Here is a 19523-nt window from a genome sequence, read left to right on the forward strand (position 1 = left end):
GATCTATCTCTCTAACACTCTGCTGTCTAGTCTCTCCCTGTTGGAAGAGACTCAAGCTACTTTGAATTCTCATTTATAGTGGGATCTAGTGTTGCTCTCTAGTGGTTGTCACACTGAGATGTCATCATTAACCCTTTAGTTGCGATGTGACCATCAATTCACAAGACACATGGTTGGAAGTGAACAGTGGTTTTAATAATCTCACAACGGAGCCTGCCTGCGACGAGATGAACTGGCGGGCAGGTTCAGACTGCCAAGCTTTATACAACCAGTTGGTGGGAGGAGCCATGGGTGGAGCCCAGTACAAACTCCCGTACACTCCCAGTACATCTCCCCCTAGGGGCAGAGCCGCACAACTGCTCGTGTGCTGAGTTTACACAGACATAGTACATCATACGTAATAACAGTGTGAATTACGCTACTATGATTCACCACAAGTTGTCTACATATATACATATATATATCATTGCAGCGTCGTCAAGTGATCATTCGATATACATGAGGAAAAAGCTTTGTGTCGCGATCGGTTATGATCTGAGAGTGAGGTGGACGCATGTCCAATGGAAACATTCAAAATGGAATCAGACTGTGATCTGAAAAGGGAGAATGTGCAGAATTACAGGGGGAAGGCAGAGAAATGGCACTAAGGGAATTGCTCATCCAGAGAGCTGGCACAGACTCGATGGGCTGAATGGCCTCCTTCTATGCTTTAACAATTCTTTGATACTGCTGAAGCGGATCCAATTAGACTCCATCTTCGAACTCAGATGAGCGAGAATTCCAAGATGCGGTGACTGTCTTTTTAAAGGGAGCGAGTAGCTCGGTGTTCCTTTGGATGTCCTGGCGGCTCGGCATTTGACTGGTTGTGCTGGATGAGTGGCTGACGCCGGAAGTGAGCGGGAGCTCGCTCGGGTCTGAGGAGGGAGAGGCGGGGACGGTGATGGATCTGCTGCCGGCTAACCCGCACGGTAACGGCCTGCTGTACGCCGGCTTCAACCAGGACCACGGTGAGTGCCCGGCCCGGGACCGCCACCAGGTTCAGGCCCGCTGCATGGCGGCGGCTGTTGTACTGCTGACCCGGGGAGGGGAAAGAGTGTGGGTTGTTGTTGTTGGAGGAGGGGAGTGGAGTGTGGGTTGTTGTTGGAGGAGGGGAAAGAGTGTGGGTTGTTGTTGGAGGAGGGGAAAGAGTGTGGGTTGTTGTTGGAGGAGGGGAAAGAGTGTGGGTTGTTGTTGGAGGAGGGGAAAGAGTGTGGGTTGTTGTTGGAGGAGGGGAAAGAGTGTGGGTTGTTGTTGGAGGAGGGGAAAGAGTGTGGGTTGCTGTTGGAGGAGGGGAAAGAGTGTGGGTTGTTGTTGGAGGAGGGGAAAGAGTGTGGGTTGTTGTTGGAGGAGGGGAAAGAGTGTGGGTTGTTGTTGGAGGAGGGGAAAGAGTGTGGGTTGTTGGAGGAGGGGAAAGAGTGTGGGTTGTTGTTGGAGGAGGGGAAAGAGTGTGGGTTGTTGTTGGAGGAGGGGAAAGAGTGTGGGTTGTTGTTGGAGGAGGGGAAAGAGTGTGGGTTGTTGTTGGAGGAGGGGAAAGAGTGTGGGTTGTTGGAGGAGGGGAAAGAGTGTGGGTTGTTGTTGGAGGAGGGGAAAGAGTGTGGGTTGTTGTTGGAGGAGGGGAAAGAGTGTGGGTTGTTGTTGGAGGAGGGGAAAGAGTGTGGGTTGTTGTTGGAGGAGGGGAAAGAGTGTGGGTTGTTGGAGGAGGGGAAAGAGTGTGGGTTGTTGTTGGAGGAGGGGAAAGAGTGTGGGTTGTTGGAGGAGGGGAAAGAGTGTGGGTTGTTGTTGGAGGAGGGGAAAGAGTGTGGGTTGTTGTTGGAGGAGGGGAAAGAGTGTGGGTTGTTGGAGGAGGGGAAAGAGTGTGGGTTGTTGTTGGAGGAGGGGAAAGAGTGTGGGTTGTTGTTGGAGGAGGAGGGAGTGTGGGTTGTTGTTGGAGGAGGAGGGGGGAAGTGTGGATTGTTGGAGGAGGAGGAGGGGGGAAAAGAGTGGGTTGTTGGAGGAGGGGGGAAAGAGTGTGGGTTGTAGGAGGAGGAGATGGGGGGGGAAAGAGTGGGTGGTTGGTGGAGGAGGAGGGGGGAAAGAGTGGGTTGTTGGAGGAGGAGGGCGAAAGTGTGGGTTGTTGGAGGAGGGGGAAAGAGTGTGGGTTGTTGTTGGAGGAGGGGAAAGAGTGTGGGTTGTTGGAGGAGGGGAAAGAGTGTGGGTTGTTGTTGGAGGAGGGGAAAGAGTGTGGGTTGTTGGAGGAGGGGAAAGAGTGTGGGTTGTTGTTGGAGGAGGGGAAAGAGTGTGGGTTGTTGTTGGAGGAGGGGAAAGAGTGTGGGTTGTTGTTGGAGGAGGGGAAAGAGTGTGGGTTGTTGTTGGAGGAGGGGAAAGAGTGTGGGTTGTTGTTGGAGGAGGAGGGAGTGTGGGTTGTTGTTGGAGGAGGAGGGGGGAAGTGTGGATTGTTGGAGGAGGAGGAGGGGGGAAAAGAGTGGGTTGTTGGAGGAGGGGGGAAAGAGTGTGGGTTGTAGGAGGAGGAGATGGGGGGGGAAAGAGTGGGTGGTTGGTGGAGGAGGAGGGGGGAAAGAGTGGGTTGTTGGAGGAGGAGGGCGAAAGTGTGGGTTGTTGGAGGAGGGGGAAAGAGTGTGGGTTGTTGTTGGAGGAGGAGGAGATGGGGGAAAGAGTGTGGGTTGTTGGAGGAGGAGGAGGAGATGGGGGAAAGAGTGTGGTTTGTTGTTGGAGGAGGAGGAGATGGGGGGAAAGAGTGTGGGTTGTTGTTGGAGGAGGAGGAGATGGGGGGAAAGAGTGTGGGTTGTTGTTGGAGGAGGAGGAGATGGGGGGAAAGAGTGGGTTGTTGGAGGAGGAGGAGATGGGGGGAAAGAGTGGGTTGTTGGAGGAGGAGGAGATGGGGGGAAAGAGTGTGGGTTGTTGGAGGAGGAGGAGATGGGGGGAAAGAGTGTGGGTTGTTGGAGGAGGAGGGGGAGGGGGAGGGGGAGGGGGCCGGTAAAGAGTGGGTCATTGTTGTTGGAGGAGGGGGCCGGGAAAGAGTGGGTCATTATTGTTGGAGGAGGGGGCCGGGAAAGAGTGGGTTGTTGTTGGAGGAGGGGGACGGAAAAGAGTGGGTTGTTATTGTTGGAGGAGGGGGCCAGGAAAGTGGGTTGTTGTTGTTGTTGTTGTTGTTGTTGTTGTTGTTGTTGTTGTTGTAGGAGGAGGATGGGGCCGGGAAAGAGTGGGTTGTTGTTGTTGTTGGAGGAGGAGGAGGGGGCTGGGAAAGAGTGGGTTGTTGTTGGAGGAGGGGGCCGGGAAAGAGTGTGCGGAGTGGGTTGGGAGGGGGGGGGGGGGGGGGGGAGAGACATGGGTGGGGGCTGGGAAAGAGTGTGCGGAGTGGGTTGGGAGGCGGGGGGACACGGGTGGGGGCCGGGAAAGAGTGTGCGGAGTGGGTTGGGAGGGGGGGGGACACGGGTGGGGGCTGGGAAAGAGTGTGCGGAGTGGGTTGGGAGGCGGGGGGACACGGGTGGGGGCCGGGAAAGAGTGTGCGGAGTGGGTTGGGAGGGTGGGGGACACGGGTGGGGGCTGGGAAAGAGTGTGCGGAGTGGGTTGGGAGGGGGGGACACGGGTGGGGGCCGGGAAAGAGTGTGCGGAGTGGGTTGGGAGGGGGGGGGGAGACACGTGGGGGCCGGGAAAGAGTGTGCGGAGGGGGGGGGGGACACGGGTGGGGGCCGGGAAAGAGTGTGCGGAGTGGGTTGGGGGGGGGGGGGGGGGACACGGGTGGGGGCCGGGAAAGAGTGTGCGGAGTGGGTTGGGAGGGGGGGACACGGGTGGGGGCCGGGAAAGAGTGTGCGGAGTGGGTTGGGGGGGGGGGGGGGGGGGACACGGGTGGGGGCCGGGAAAGAGTGTGCGGAGTGGGTTGGGGGGGGACACGGGTGGGGGCCGGATCCGAATGCTCTGCTCAGTCCCAGACCCTAAGGCTTGGGCTGGGGAAGGGGAGGCGACTGACCCCGCATCTCTGTCCTGACTCCCAGGAGCAGGTGTGACTGAGGCCCATGTCCAAGACGCACACTGCTTTCTCAGGGGGTGACGGTGACCGTGAGGAAGTGTTGGTGTTTGGCAGGATGGCCAACTATCTTGTTTTTTTTAAATGATTGAGCCTTCAGACTGCCCCATGTCCCTTAAGGGGTGCCATATTTCTGGGGCAGCCTGCAGGCGACTGTTTCCGGGAGTCCTCAGGGTGTGTTTTGAGTGATTCGCGTGTGTGAGTTGGCCAGCAGAGAGATAATGATGTTGCCATTCAATGAGATTATTTGGAAGTTGTCCATTTAAGCACCCTGCCATGTTGAAATCCGCCAGCCCACATCTTTGGGTAATCATGACTCCCAACAATTTGTTCCCAGGGTCGAAGTGTCCCTTAATTTCTTTCCGAATAGTTGGGCACCCTGGTGTTTGGCAAGCTTGAGAGTGGGGCGGGGAGGATTTCAACATGAGAGCGGGTGGTGAGGAGATTAAAATCAACTAAAACTTCCAATTTATTTGGAGATGAGGAATTTCTCTCTCAGGCCTTTGGAGCTGTCTTCTGTGAAAGCAGTGGAAGCTGGGGCACTGAATTGAATATATTTAAGGCTGAGCTTGACAGGTTTTTGTTCCTCGGTGGAGTTGAGGGTTATGTGGGGCAGGCAGGAAAGTGGAGTTAAAGTCACAATTGGAGCCATTAAATTCCAGAGCAGCCTCGAGGGGCCAAATGGTCCACTCCTGTTCTTATTTCTTATGATCCACTGTCACAGGGGCTGTTTAGCACACAGCTAAATCGCTGGCTTTGAAAGCAGACCAAGCAGGCCAGCAGCACGGTTCGATTCCCGTAACAGCCTCCCCGAACAGGCGCCGGAATGTGGCGACTAGGGGCTTTTCACAGTAACTTCATTTGAAGCCTACTCGTGACAATAAGCGATTTTCATTTCATTTCATTTCATTTTCATTTTCATTTTCATTTTCATTTTTCATAACATTAAAATCTCTGGCTGATTCATTCACTTAGAGTTCCACTCTAATCACCCAAGCTCACCCTGGAGCCTCCCATGGGTATCCTATAATTATGGGTCAAAATGATTCCATATGCGACATGGGACAAACAGTCTCAGTGAGGGACAGTTGAAATAAGAGGTGCCATGGTCCCAGCATTGGCTGACTGGTGGTGATTTAACCTCAGGATCACCACAGCTCGGGTGCAAGGCAAGGTTGAGGCGGCGGGGCCTTGATGAATAACCTCCGCCAGTATGGGAATTGAACCTGCGCAGTTGGCTTCACACTGCATCACAATTAGCTCCAGCCAACTGAGATATACTGGCCCTACATGGCAGTTGATTACCATGATTACTCTGTCCCCCGCTCACTGCATATTGATGGATCTGGCTTTAAAAAGCAATGAGATATCTGGTACTAACTAGGGTGCCTTCTTTGAGTGAACCCTACCCGTCCATGAATGCAATGTTTGTCTTGTGTGCTCAGCAAGAATTAAACTACTTGCACCTGTGTGAAAGTACAGCTTCCCGATGATCCGTGGATTCCTCTTCATAGATTGTGTGGCCGGAGATGGCTGTCGTAACTCGGGAAATGTTGAAAGTGAAGCTTATGATGTAAAACTGATGAGATAAATCAAATGGGTAATATTTAAAATTGAAAGTGAGTCTCATCAGAAATGAGTGATCTGTTTTTGTTTTAAAAAAAGAAAAATCACACTCCTGTCAAATATACGGTATTCATTGATTCCTTCAGCCTCATACCCCATCCCTGTTCTTCTGTGTAATTACTTAAATTCTAAAATTACAAATAATAGGTAATAAGATTGGCACTAAAAATGAACCTTTTGTGAAATTGGAAAAGTAATTACAATTTCATGCAGTGCTTGAAGAAGCAGTTGACCGTGTATTATTTGGATAATCTATGTTAAGAGGTTGAACTGCCGAACAACAGAAATGTAACTTTTTTTGTCAGGTAGAATGACTCTGCTTTAATTCAGTCAGTGCTTTTGCCAGTGTAAATGACCTAGGTTTCCCACATGTGACCAGCCAGCCATAGCAGATCTTAGCACAAAGACTGGTGCAGTGAATCATTGGCACTTTTAAAGTCTGTACACTTCTGGTTGCTTGGCCAGAGTGGATTTTAAACAATCAGATGATTAAAATCTCCATGATAAGGTAGGATTTTTGCTTTGGGATCGGTTGTGCTAGTTAGGGTCAGGCTTTATCTTTTTGACTCACCGATGTGCGTCGGTGGTGGAGAGAGTGAATGTTTGTCAGTCGGATACCAATCAAACAGGCTGTCCAGGATGGTGCCCAGCTTCTCGTTGTTGGAGCTGTACCCTTCCAGGCAAGTGGGGAGTATTCCATCTCACTCCTGACTTGTGCTTTGTAGATGATGGACGGACTTTGAGGGGTCAGGAGTTGAGTTACACGCCACAGGATTCCAGGACTTTGACCTGCTCTTGTAGCCACAATATTTTATATAACTAGTCCAATTCAGTTTCTAGTCAATGGTAACCCCCAGGACGTTGACTGGGGGGGGGGGGGGGGGGGGGGGGGATTCAGTGACGGTTTGGAGTGTCCAATTATTTCTTTCCAATTAAGGGGCAATTTAGCCTGGCCAATTCACCTACCCTGCACATCTTTTGGATTGTGGGGGTGAGACCCAAGCAAACACTGGGAGAATGTGCAAACTCCACAGGGACAGTGACCCAGAGCCAAGATCGAACCTGATTTTTTGGCGTCGTGAGGCAGTGGTTGTACGACTGCGCCACCGTGCTGCCCTGCTATTGATTTTCAAGGGGTGATGGTTAGATTCTCTCTTGTTGTAGATAGTCACTGCTTAGAACTTGTGTGGTGTGAATGTTACATGTCACTTGTCTGCCCAAGCTGGATATTGTCCAGATCTTATTTCATTGGGACTGGACTGCTTCAGTGTTTGAGGAGTCGCAAATGGCGTTTAACATTGTGCAACCATCATGTGAACATCCCCCACTTCTGACACAACAATGAAGATGTTTGAGCTGAGGAACCCTGCAGTGATGTCCTGGAACTGAGATGATTGACCTCCAATCGCTACAACGATTTTCCTTTGGGCTAGGTATATTTCCCACCAGTCGAGTATTTTCCCTCTGATTCTCATTGACTCCAGTTTTGCTAGGGCTTTTGGATGCCATACTCCATTAAATGCTGCCTTAAGTCAAGGGCAGTCACTCTCTGCTCGCCTCTGGAATTCAGCTCTTTTGTCCATGTTTGGAACAGGAGCTGAGTCGCCCTGGTGGATCCAACACTGAGAACCAGCGAGCAGGCTATTACTAAGCAAGTGCCACTTTACAGCACTGTTGATGACCCCCTTCCATCACTTTACAGATTAAGTGAATTGAATGGGCTGAAGACGGACAACTTTGATGCTGGGGACCTGCCAGAGGAGGCTGAGATGGATCATCCACTTGGCCCTTTTGGTTGAACACTATTGCAAATGCTTCAGCCGTATCTTTTGCACTGAATGCTGGGCTCCCCCATCATTGAAGGTGGGGTTATTTGTGGATCTTCATCCTGCAATGAGTTTAATTGTCTATCACCATTCATGACAGGATATGGCAGGACTCCGAGCTTAGATCTGATCTGTTGGTTATGGCATTGCTTAAGTCTGGTGCTGCTCCTGGTATGCCCTCCTGCACTCTAAATTGAACCAGATTGATCCCTTTGCTTGGTATTAATGGTAGAGGTTGCTAGAGTACAATTCTGTTGATGGCCTTGAGTACCTCATGGTTGACCAGTCTTGGATTGCTAGATCTGTTCATCATCTGTCCCATTTAGCATAGTGGTCATGTCACACAATACGATGGAGGGTATCCTAAATGGGAAGACTGAACTGTGTCTCCACAAAGACTCTGCGGTCGTCTCGCCTACCAATACTGTCATGACAGATGCATCTTCTGCATGCAGGCTGAAGATGAACTCAAGTATATTTTCCGTCTTGTCGGTTCCCTAACCACCTGCTGCAGACCCAGTCTAGCAGCTATGTTCTTTCGGACTCTACCAGTTTGGCCTGCACTGGTGCAACCAAGCCATTCTTTGTGGTGAACATTAAGTCCCCAGCCACCCTTGGCACCCTCTGGTTCTTCCAAGTGATGTTGAACATGGAGGAGGACTGATTCAGTATGTGGTAATCAGCAGGGTCATGTTTGACTTGATGCCAGGAGACTTCACAGGGTTCAGAGTCTATGTTGAGGACTTCCAGACAATTCCTTTTCCCAGACAACTCCGTTCTGACTGTGCCGCCACCTCTGCTGGGTCTGTCCTGGCAGTGGCACAGTGCATACATACTCTTTGGTGGTGTTGTCCAGGACGATATCTACAAGATACGATCCCGTGAGCTCGACTAGTCTGTGACACAGCTCTCCCGTCTGTAAGAGAGCTCTCCCAAATTTAGCGCAAGCTACCAGATGTCAGCAAGGGGAATTTTGCAGGGTTGACAGTGCTGAGTTTGCCATTCGCATGTCTGCTGCCTTGGTTGATGCTGTGTGGTTTGTCCAGTTTCATTCCTTTTAGGCTTTCAAGTGGTTTGATACAACTGAGAATCGTCCCTTGTTGCCCATCACAAATTGCCCTTGAATGGAGTGATTTGCTTGGCCATTTCAGAGGGTAGTTGATAGTCAACAGCATTGTTGTGGGCCTGAAGTCACATGTCGGCCAGACCAGAGGACGATAATGAACCAGATGTGTTTTTACAACAATTAATGAGAGTTCTCATGGTCCCCATTACTGAGACCAGCTTGGGATTTATTAGTTGAATCTCAATTCCACAAATTTTCTAATGGGATTTCAACCCTTGCCCACAGCACATTAGCTTGGACCTATTGAATTATTAGTTCAGTGATATTACTGCTACGCCACTATCTCTCTAGTTTGAGTGATTAAACCTAAATGATATAAAACCTCTGGTTTCAAATCTTAACCATGTCCCATTCACTTTTTCAAAGGAAATAGCATGGCATCAATTCAAACTGCCCTCATTTCGTTGAAAATGTCAGTGCAGTGTTTATTATATATGATTGAATTTTGGGTTTGCCATTGTAATTGATTTGTCTCTTGGACACCCCAATTCCCTAAAGACATCCATTGTAATCTGTGTATAGAAATTTCTTGTGTTCATCTGCTTGCCTTTCAGACTCCAAATGTTTCCCAGTTTAGTGTTAAAGGGGTGCATTCAGCTATCATAAAAGGAGATATTTTTATACAAAATGCTGTTTTAAGTTGCTTTTTTGCTTTCCAGACTGCTGCACACCAGCAGTGTTCTAATGGTATCACAAATGGGAAATGCTGTTTTTGAGTGTTCCTATTCTCAGTGTCACATGTTCGGTGAGATGTATACAAAGAAAATCAGTTGCGGGATTGTTTTAGACAACAGCGGATCAGAATTGTAAAGTGTTGTAGCAACCGCAACTAATACACCAGTAACAATGTTCTGACAGGATTTAGGATTGAGATAATTCAAATTTATTTCTACCTTTTTAATAAATGTATCCTTACCCATGTATCCCTTAGTCATGCACTTGCTATGCATGCCAATGTTTTTTTTAAAACATTACCTGTACAAAAAACGACTCACTGCTGAAGGGTTTGAATCTTCACATGTAGTTGAAGTTTGTCCTTTTAAAAAAAATAGGCTGCCTGCATACCATAGTGCTTTTTGCTACAGAGTTGAATCCAGTGCAAATGTAAAACAAAACTAAATCTCGCTTTGTTCATCTTGCTATTACTTGCTTTCAACAGTGGGAGGGGCAACAACTTGAATTTGCTAAAGACCTGTACCATTGTAATATGTTCATGGTACATACAATTGTTTACATGTGAAGGTTCTAAGAAACAACAGTGAGTTATGCCACTAACTGCTGTACCTTAATTTGCACTATCCCTCTGAAGGGCTTACCTAAACTAATTTTTTTTAAAAATGGTGTTTGGTGCCGAGCCTGTGATTGTAATTAATGATAATCATCAGTTTTCTGGTTTTATACCCTGTTACCACACCAATGTCACATGCAAGGAAAAATAATGGTGCACGTGGCCTCTTAGCAGCATAATTAAAGGATATCTTGCACTTCATTTAAATAAATTGCTGAAATGTGTTTGCTGATATTGGGGCAGTTGTTTGTGGAATTGCAGCATTGCATTAATAAGGGAAATCTATTTTAATGTCTTCTTTGTAAAGAAAGAAGTTAATCCATTGCCGAGATTCTTGCAGGTGATTTATCATTCCGCTATCTGCTTAAACTGCTGTATTTGCCATCTGTGAAATGTGGTTGTTGTTCCATTGCAATTATCTGATCGCATTCAGTTTTGTTTAACTCATTTTGAACATTTTACACATTACCAATTAACTTGCCATTTTAAAATCAAACTATACATGATCTCGTTGTAGCCGACTATTGCCATCTATAAATGGGCTTTAAGCTGAATATGAGGGTCGAGAATGCAGGATTGGAAAGGTTGCAGTGAAGAGGCAACATGATGGAAATGTAGATTTTTATTAAAATGTGTGTAACAATTGACACTCCAAAGGGGATAAATCAATCTAAAACTTTTGCATTTCGTAATTCTCAAACCAATACACTGTCCTGAGGGTATGGATGCATGCAATGTACAACAAAGAAACTATATGAAATCCATTGTTTGTTTTCTTTTTTGAATGAGCATCACTTTACCAACTTGAACAGCGTGCAGTCCAGGGAAACCAAAGTATGAGCGAATTGAAATTCTAATCATGTAAGCAACCCTGTAAAAGGAACGCGAGTGTGGAAAGACAACAGGGGACCCATCTAAAGGAATCTTTGAATCGCTGTTCCAGTGAGCAACGATATTCCTATCTGGGGAGGTTGTTCTCCTCTTCTCTCTCCCCCTCCTCCTCCTTCACCCCCCCCCCCCCCCCCCCCCCCCACACACACACAGACACACACACAATGTTTTCCACTTGCATGTGTCTGTCAGAGGTGACAGATTGTAAGTATCACAGCCAGAAAAACAAATAAATTCATTGATCCGCAAGAGCCTACCATCATTGAAAAATGCCAGGTATTTATGGCCAGTCACTCTGCAAAGGTTCTGACACACAGTAACTTGGAACAATTGATAACGAATTACAACAATGCAAATGCCAATTTATTTGAGTTATCCAGTATACTTTTTTCCATAGTATTGATCTTGTATTTAAAAAAATTTGAATAACTCATTCAATTTTCAAAAACATTTGTTTTGCTCAATCAGAATTGTAAAATATTATTTGTATATGGAGGAATGAAAAGTACAATAGTCTGTTATGTGTCAAATCCGGTTCGCTGCTATGCTCACTATGACTAATTTTTCCCCAAACATTGTGTGGATTTGCCACAGGATATGCAGGTTTTCACTCATTTGTCCCTCACTGACTCTGGGACACCCTGTGTCTTTACAATTCTCCCAAATCTCTGTTTGCTCCACTGATTCTGGACCTGGACATCTCCAATTTTCACTGCTCCCCAGTAGGCAGCTTAAAGGCTCTGAAATTCGTTCCTTAAACCTTTCCACCTCTTTCCTTGTAAGCACTCTTTTAAACCGATCTTGAACTAAACGATTAGTCACCTGTCCTGATGTCTCATTATGTGGCTCAATGTCGAATTGATTTGTTTACCCCCTTGTAAAAGGCCTTGAGAAATTTTGCTCCATTAAAGGTGCTTCATAAATGCAAGATGTTTAAAACTATTCAGTGGCAAAAATATTTTCTCTGGTTGGGAAATAAAATCTTCCAGTGAAATCAGTAAGCACTCTTCTTTATCCAGTATTAAAGAAATCTGGAGCTCTTGCCCAAAATCCTGTAGATGTAGAAATTAAAATTTTCTGGATTGATAGTTTTTATTAGGCAAAAACAAAAGGATTACGAATCAATCTCGGTGGGCTGCAAGATTAAAAGCAGGCTTGTTCACTAACCATGACTCCATAAACAAGGTTAAATAAATGCTGAATATTTCAAAACAACCCTTAGAAAATGTTAAATCATGTAAATGTGAATAGAACTAGGATCAACTTTGAACGGACAAAGAGGGAGTGCACGGCTCCCACAGTCAATGTTCTATGCAATCGGCGTGCACCTCACTGCACTTTTCCTTGCTTAACGGGAGTATCACTTCAATCATGCTGATAGAAAAAAACTATGCACATGGAAATCAGCACAATGTCACAACCCTGCACGTGAAAATATCTTGTGGGTCGACCTGATGGGCCGTATATATATATATGCCCCAGGGCTTGTAGGTTGCCGACTACTGGGTTGATATGATTCAAGAATGTGTAATACTTAGTGGCATTTTATTTGCTTCCCTCTTCCAATTGCATTCTGTTATGTAATATATATTCTTGAATTATTACATTGTTAGCTGTTCACCATGAGTGCTTTTTTGTAGTTCTAAGATAACAAAGAGTTTAAGCCCATATTGAACACATTGATATAATTCCATATCGTTCTCACTTTTGAGAGGTTATTTTGAATTATTTTTGTTTCAACTGTAGGGTTAATTGGGCTGTTTCATTAAATATAGGAAATATTTTGTGATTACTAGCCACGTAAGTTAAATTAAAATCCCTGACATGCATAAACTAGTCAGCAAAAATAGAACATAGAACATAGAACAGTACAGCACAGAACAGGCCCTTCGGCCCTCAATGTTGTGCCGAGCCATGATCACCCTACTCAAACCCACGTATCCACTCTATACCCGTAACCCAACAACCCCCCCTTAACCTTACTTTTATTAGGACACTACGGGCAATTTAGAATGGCCAATCCACCTAACCCGCACATCTTTGGACTGTGGGAGGAAACCGGAGCACCCGGAGGAAACCCACGCACACAGGGGGAGGACGTGCAGACTCCACACAGACAGTGACCCAGCCGGGAATCGAACCTGGGACCCTGGAGCTGTGAAGCATTTATGCTAACCACCATGCTACCCTGCTGCCCCAAATAGTTGAGAAACAATTGTGCGTAACAAATGCAGGCAATGTAACTGTTTTTGGAAGTTGCTGTTTATCGTAATAGGAAAGTTGTTTCAAAATTGAGCTTTCTTTCAAATCTCAGCAAGTAATTAGTATATAAAATTTAAAAGCCCAACCTTTGTGGAAGATCTTGCCATTTCCTTTGCAGAGCCCTCAATTTTGAGTCTATTTGAATTAGCAAGGGGCTACTTGGAAAAGGAACCCATCTGCAGTGCTATTTGGCATCTTTGGGAATTGGTAAACAGTCAATGGCAGTCAATTTATGAGCTTGGAAATGTGTAGTGCAGACCTCAAACAACAGGTTACCAACATATGTATTCATTCATGGAGCTGCTTGTTCACTAGAGATGTGAAGAATAGTATGTTTTAATTTGGTGGTGGTGGGGGGGGGGAAATGGGAGAGTAAGGGAAGAAGAATGTTTATCTTCAGCTTGTTAAGATATATAATTTTTTAATCAGCAGTGAAATAATATTTGTATTCTTCATTTGATGGAATGTTTATGCAGGTTTTCAGAGTGGCCCTGTTTCATTTTTGAGTTTGAATATGAGACACTGACTTATCGTACTGTAAAACAATAGGACAGCACTGATGTTTTGAATGCTGGCCTTGATCTACGTATATATTCATTCTTGGGGTGTGGCCAGCATATCTTTTAGTGCATCATACTAAAGGAGGTGAAGGTATAAGATGTTCAGTTCCATTTGATCAGCATTTCTGAGAAGAGTTTAAGTACACAAGCGTGCACCATGCAAATGAATAAGTATTGAAATCATATGCCCAATAAACAAGATCTCTTATTAATCTATCTACGTCTGGATTTCCAGCTAGTCATCAGTGGCTAATTGTGACGCACTTGCGAAGCATTGTAAAAACATTTTCCTATGTTAAAGACACAATATAAATGCAAGTTGCTGGTGACATATTGAACAACACTAATGCATCATCTATTACTAAATCGCTTCCACTATTTGCTCAAGGTAAGTTTACACTGAGCAATGTGGTGATTGCTGTTTTCTGACTTTTGTATTGGCAAAACCTTTGATGTATTCCACATTTTTGTCTACTTATATGGGGTTTGTGGTGAAATATTATATTTTGTATCAGTTTTGTGATTGCAATGAAAAATTATTTTGTGAAATGTTTCATATTTATGTAAACTGGTTGTGTAAATAGAATTATTAATGTAATTGAATGTGACTTGAGGGGCGAGCAGTATATTTCACTATTTGATTCACATTTGAAACAAATCTGTTGAGGTCTGTGCATTAGGTATAGGTAGAAAGTGAACCACATGTTCATATATTTCTACTGCATGCCTAAGTCTTGTTGATTTTGCTGAAGTCCCATATCCATAGTTTTCCCCAATATTAAACCGTTAATAGAACCGGATTAGGTCATTCAACCCCTTGAACCAGTTCCACCATTCAGTTGGGTCAGGGTCTATTGATCTTGACTTCATCTGCCTGCCTTGGTACCATGTCCCTTAAATGCTGTTGCCTAGCAAAATGAAAATACTGCATATGCTGAAAATCCAGAAATAAATTCAAAGAATTCTGGAAATACTCGGGTCAGGCGGCATCTCTTGGAGAATTTAAGGCCATATTGTTTCATCAGTACTGGAAAAGGTTAGAGATTTAATAGTTTTATAAAGCAGTAGGAAAGCATAGAGAATGAAGAGATATTAAATTGCAAAAGGGGTGATGGTGCAAGGTAAGAAGAGGTGGTAATTGAATAAGTAAAGGAACCGATGATGGGTTGGGGCAGATATAATCATAGCTCATGTCCATAAAATAGGTGGTAATGATGCAAAATTGATGTGCTGTTGAGTCCAAAAGGCTGTAAAATACCTAACTTAAAGTTGAGGTGCTGTTCCTCTAACTTATTTTGAGCTTTGTTGAAGCAGTGTTAGAGGGCAAGGACAGAGGTGAGAGTGGGGCAGAGAATTAACATAAATAGCACCTAGAAGCTCTGTTATGGGGCTCTCTCTCAAATCTGTCACTCAGTCTGTAGAGAAGACTGCATTGTGAGCAGCGAATACAATATATTAAATTGGAAGTGCAAGTAAATCCTGGAAGAATACAGTCATCAGTGTACTGGAAAAGAGGTGTGTGAGGGAACCTGAATAGGACTGGAACAAAATGTTCCATATATCTCATGAAAAAGCTGGCACAGGCAGGGTTTCCATAAGCAACAGGATATTTTGGCAGAAGTGAGTGGAGTCAAAGGTGAAGTTCAGTGCAAGAACAAGTTTAATGGGTGGTCATTGACAGAGCAGCTGAAATTGGTTGGACCTAGGACCTAATGAGCACCTGCAGTGTTGTCCTAGAACAATCGCAACCATCTTCCTTTATGCTTAGGTATGACTAACCAGTGGAGAGTTTTCCCCCTGATTCCCATTAACTCCAGTTTTGCTGGGGCTCCTTGACGCCACACTTGGTCAAATGTGGCCTTGGTATCAAGGGCAGTCACTCCCACATCACCCTAAAGTTCAGCTCTTTTGTCCATGTTTGAGCCAAGACTAATATGGTCAAGAGCCAAGTGCTTGATTCCTAAACTGAGGGTCAGTGAGCAGGTTATTGTGAAACACGGTCCGCTTGATTGAGCTGTTGAGGGCCCCTGATGTTTACTGATGATTGAGAATAGACCACTGGGGCAGTAAGTGGCCAGGTTGGATTTGTCCTATCATTTTGTACATACGACATACCTGGACAATGTTCTACATTGCCAGGTAGGTGCCAGTGTTGTAGCTCTACTGGAGCAGCTTGGATAGGGGCTTGGCAAGTTGTGGAGCACAAGCCTTCAAGACTTCTGCCAGAATATTGTCAGGGCCCATAGCCTTTACAGTATCTAGTGTCTTCAGACGTTTCTTGATGTCGAAGTGGCTGAAGACTGGCATCTGAGATGCTGGGGACCTCTGAAGAAGGCCAAGATGGATCATCCACACGACACTTCTGGCTGAAGATTTTTGCAAATGCTTCATAGAGTAGCCTTCTCTTTTACACTGGTACGCTGGGCTCCCCCATCTCAGGATGAGAATATTTGTGGATCCTCATTTTCCACTGTTGTTTAATTATCCACCATCATTCACGGCTGGATGGATGTATCATGACTGTAGAGCTTGGATCTGATCCATTGGTTATGCAATCACACTGGTCTGTCTATTGCATGCTGCTTATGTTTAGCATTGTGGTTTCACATTTTAGGTATGCCTGCTGCTGCTCCTGCACTCTTCATTGAACCAGTGTTGATCCCCTGGCTTGGTGGTAATGGTAGAGTGGGAGATATGCCAGATCATGAAGTTACAGATTGTGGTTGAATACCATTTTTCTGATGGTGGCCCACAACACCTCATGGTTGCCCAGTTGTGAGTTTCTAGATCTGTTCTAAACCTATCCCATCTAACACTGAGGTAGTGGCACACGAGGGTGTTGCCAATGTGATTTTGTCACCACAAGGACTTTGCGGTGGTAACTCCTGCTGATACTGTCATGGACAGGTGCATCTGTAGCAGACAGATTGGTGAGGATGATGTCAAGTATGTTCTTCCCCAGCTGTTTGCACTCTCGATTGAGCCATTGGCCATCACATTAAGAAGTTTGGGGGTATGGAAAGGGATAGTGCGGGGCAGGATAGAGCATAGGGTGTCCTTGTATGCTGATGACTTGTTATTATACGTGGCGGAACCAAGTGTGTCAATCGGGGGGATACTGAAGCTGCTTCGGGTGTTTGGGTCTTTCGCAAGGTACAAATTAAATCTAGATGAGTGAATAGGGGGATGGGGGGCTGCCATTCCATAAGGCAGGGACTCACTTTAGATACCCGGGGGTGCAGGTTGCTCAAGATTGTGGAGGGGGGGCTCCATAGGTACAACATTTCTAGTTTAGTGGGGAGGGTGGAAGCTCATCTGGCAAGGTGGGACTGTCTCCCTTTGTCACTGGCGGGTCGGGTACAGGCGGTTAAAATGAATGTGCTGCCGCGATTCCAGTTTATTTTTCAATACCTGCCGATTTTCCTTCCAAACGCATTTTTTAGAGAGATTGAGGGGATGATTACCTCGTTCATATGGGGAAGGAATGTGGCCAGAATTTAAAAAGTGCTACTACAGAGAGGAAGGCAGGCAGGGGGTTTGGGTCTTCTGAACCTGATGTATTATTACTGCGTGGCGAATGTGGAGAAGATACGGAGCTGGGTCAGAGGGGTTTACTCTCAATGGGTCAGAATGGAGGAGAGTTTGGGTAGGGGGTCGGGATTGAAGGCGCTAGCGACAGCGCTGCTCCCGACGGCCCTGGGGAGATACTCCAGGAGTCTGGTAGTAAGAGCTTCGTTGGGAATTTGGAGGCAGTTTCGACAGCACTTCGGATTGGGGGCAGGGTCAAGGGAAATGCCGATTTCGGGGGAACCATAGATTTGAGACAGCGAAATAGGATGGAAATTTGCAGAGATGGTGGGAGAAAGGAATTAGGAAAAGATTTGTTTCTTGGGGGTCGTTTTGTGGGATTGAAAGAGCTGGGAGCGAAGTATGGGCTGGAGCAGGGGGAAATATTCAGATACATGCAGGTTTGAGACTTTGCCAGAAAGTAGATAGAGCTTCCCAGTAGAGCCGGCTTCCACATTGCTGGAGGAGGTGCTGACGACAGGGGGACTGGAGAAGGGGGTAGTATCAGCGATTTAGAACATAGAACATAGAACGATACAGCGCAGTACAGGCCCTTCGGCCCTCGATGTTGCACCGACATGGAAAAAAAAAACTAAAGGCCATCTAACCTACACTATGCCCTTATCATCCATATGCTTATCCAATAAATTTTTAAATGCCCTCAATGTTGGCGAGTTCACTACTGTTGCAGGTAGGGCATTCCACGGCCTCACCACTCTTTGCGTAAAAAACCCACCTCTGACCTCTGTCCTATATCTATTACCCCTCAATTTAAGGCTATGTCCCCTCGTGCTAGCCACCTCCATCCGCGGGAGAAGGCTCTCGCTGTCCACCCTATCTAACCCTCTGATCATTTTGTAAAGGCTATTTTGGAGGAGGAGAAGGTGCCACTAGAATGGATCGCGGTAAAGTGGGAGGAAGAGTTGGGAGAGGGTATGGAGGAGGATGTTCTGTTGTGAGGTGCTCCGGAGGGTGAACGACTCCACTTTGTGTGCGAGATCGGGGCTGATACAGCTGAAGGTTGTGTGTAGAGCGCACCTTACAAGGGCGAGGATAAGCTGGCTCTTTGAGAGGGTAGAAGATGTGAATGTTGCGCGGGGGGGGGGGGGGGGGGGGGGAGGCTGCAGAGGTCATGTGTTGCAGAGGTCACGTGCTGCAGATTCAGTCTAGCAGCTATATATTTTAGAACGCAACCAGCTTGGTCAGTTGTGGTGCTACTGAACTCCTCTTGATGATGGCCATTGAAATCTCAATCTCGAGTAAATTCTGTGCCCTTGCCACACTCGGTACTTCCTCCAAACGGTGTTCAAGATGGAGTACTGACTTATTAGCTGAGAGGGGGCAGTATGTGATGATGATCAGCAAGAGATTTCCTTGCCCATTCTTGACCTAGTGCCAGTAGATTTGAGGTCCGGAGTCGATACAGTCTCCCAGGATAACTCCCTCCCGATTGTGTCACTACCTTTGCTGGACATACCCAGCAGTGGTGATGTTGATGTCTGACACATTGTCTGTAAGATTCTAAGTGTGACTGTGTCAGCCTGTTGCTTGACTAGTCTGAGAGAGTGCTCCTAAATTTTGGCTCAAACCCCCACAATTTAGTGAGGACACTATTTCAGTGTTAACAGGGCTGGACTTGCCATTGTCATTTCTGGTGCTGAGGTTAATGCCGGGTCGTCCATCTGGTTTCATTCCTTTTTGCAGACTTCACAGCTGTTGGACACAACTGGGTGCCTTAACGACATTGCTTTGGGCCTGAAGTCACATGCAGGCCAGACCATGTAAGGACGGCAGATGTCCTTCCATGAAGGGCATGTAAACCAGATGTATTTTTACAGCAATCAGCAATGGTCACCACTAGACTTTCCATTCCAGGTTATTTATTGAATTCAAATTCTACCATCTGCTAGTCCAGCGACCGTACCGCTGCATCACTGCTTCCCCTATCTCAATTAGATCATTTTTAATCTTCGATATTCAAGTGAGCAAAATGAAACCTGACTCATAATTTAACCTCCTTATCCCCACACGAGGTGGAGAGTGTCTTCGGTTTAGTGGTAGGAATCTTGCATTTGAGTTAGTGTATGGTTTAAACCCCACTGTAAATGATCTGACTCTGAAATCCAGGCTGATGTCCAGTGGGGCACTCTTGTTTGGTGGGCCTAGATCTCCAGTTTACCTTATGAACTGTTGAGATTAATCATCTGCCGATCGTGGTCATTGAGCAAGTCTCCGAATGCTAATTAGAGTGAGATAAGAACGGAAGAAAATTGAAATGGGGAGCAGATCAGAGCACGGTTTTGGAAGTTAAGGT

The 19523-nt window shown here is 46.2% G+C and overlaps 1 protein-coding gene across 2 annotated transcripts in view; it reads left to right on the forward strand.

The window, feature by feature from the left end:
• Window positions 1-703: 703 nt before the first annotated feature.
• The window catches only part of wdr45b (WD repeat domain 45B), a 57954-nt gene continuing 39134 nt past the window's right edge, over window positions 704-19523 (forward strand). The window contains exon 1 of one of the 2 annotated variants that reach the window (XM_038776942.1): window positions 704-1007. In XM_038776942.1, the coding sequence (XP_038632870.1) occupies window positions 941-1007 (67 nt within the window). In that variant the 5' untranslated portion in view covers window positions 704-940. The remainder of the gene's footprint in view (window positions 1008-19523) is intronic. The other variant, XM_038776941.1, reaches the window with a different exon arrangement.

This window comes from Scyliorhinus canicula, chromosome 18 (genome assembly GCF_902713615.1).
Source record: "Scyliorhinus canicula chromosome 18, sScyCan1.1, whole genome shotgun sequence".
Lineage (NCBI taxonomy): Eukaryota > Metazoa > Chordata > Chondrichthyes > Carcharhiniformes > Scyliorhinidae > Scyliorhinus > Scyliorhinus canicula.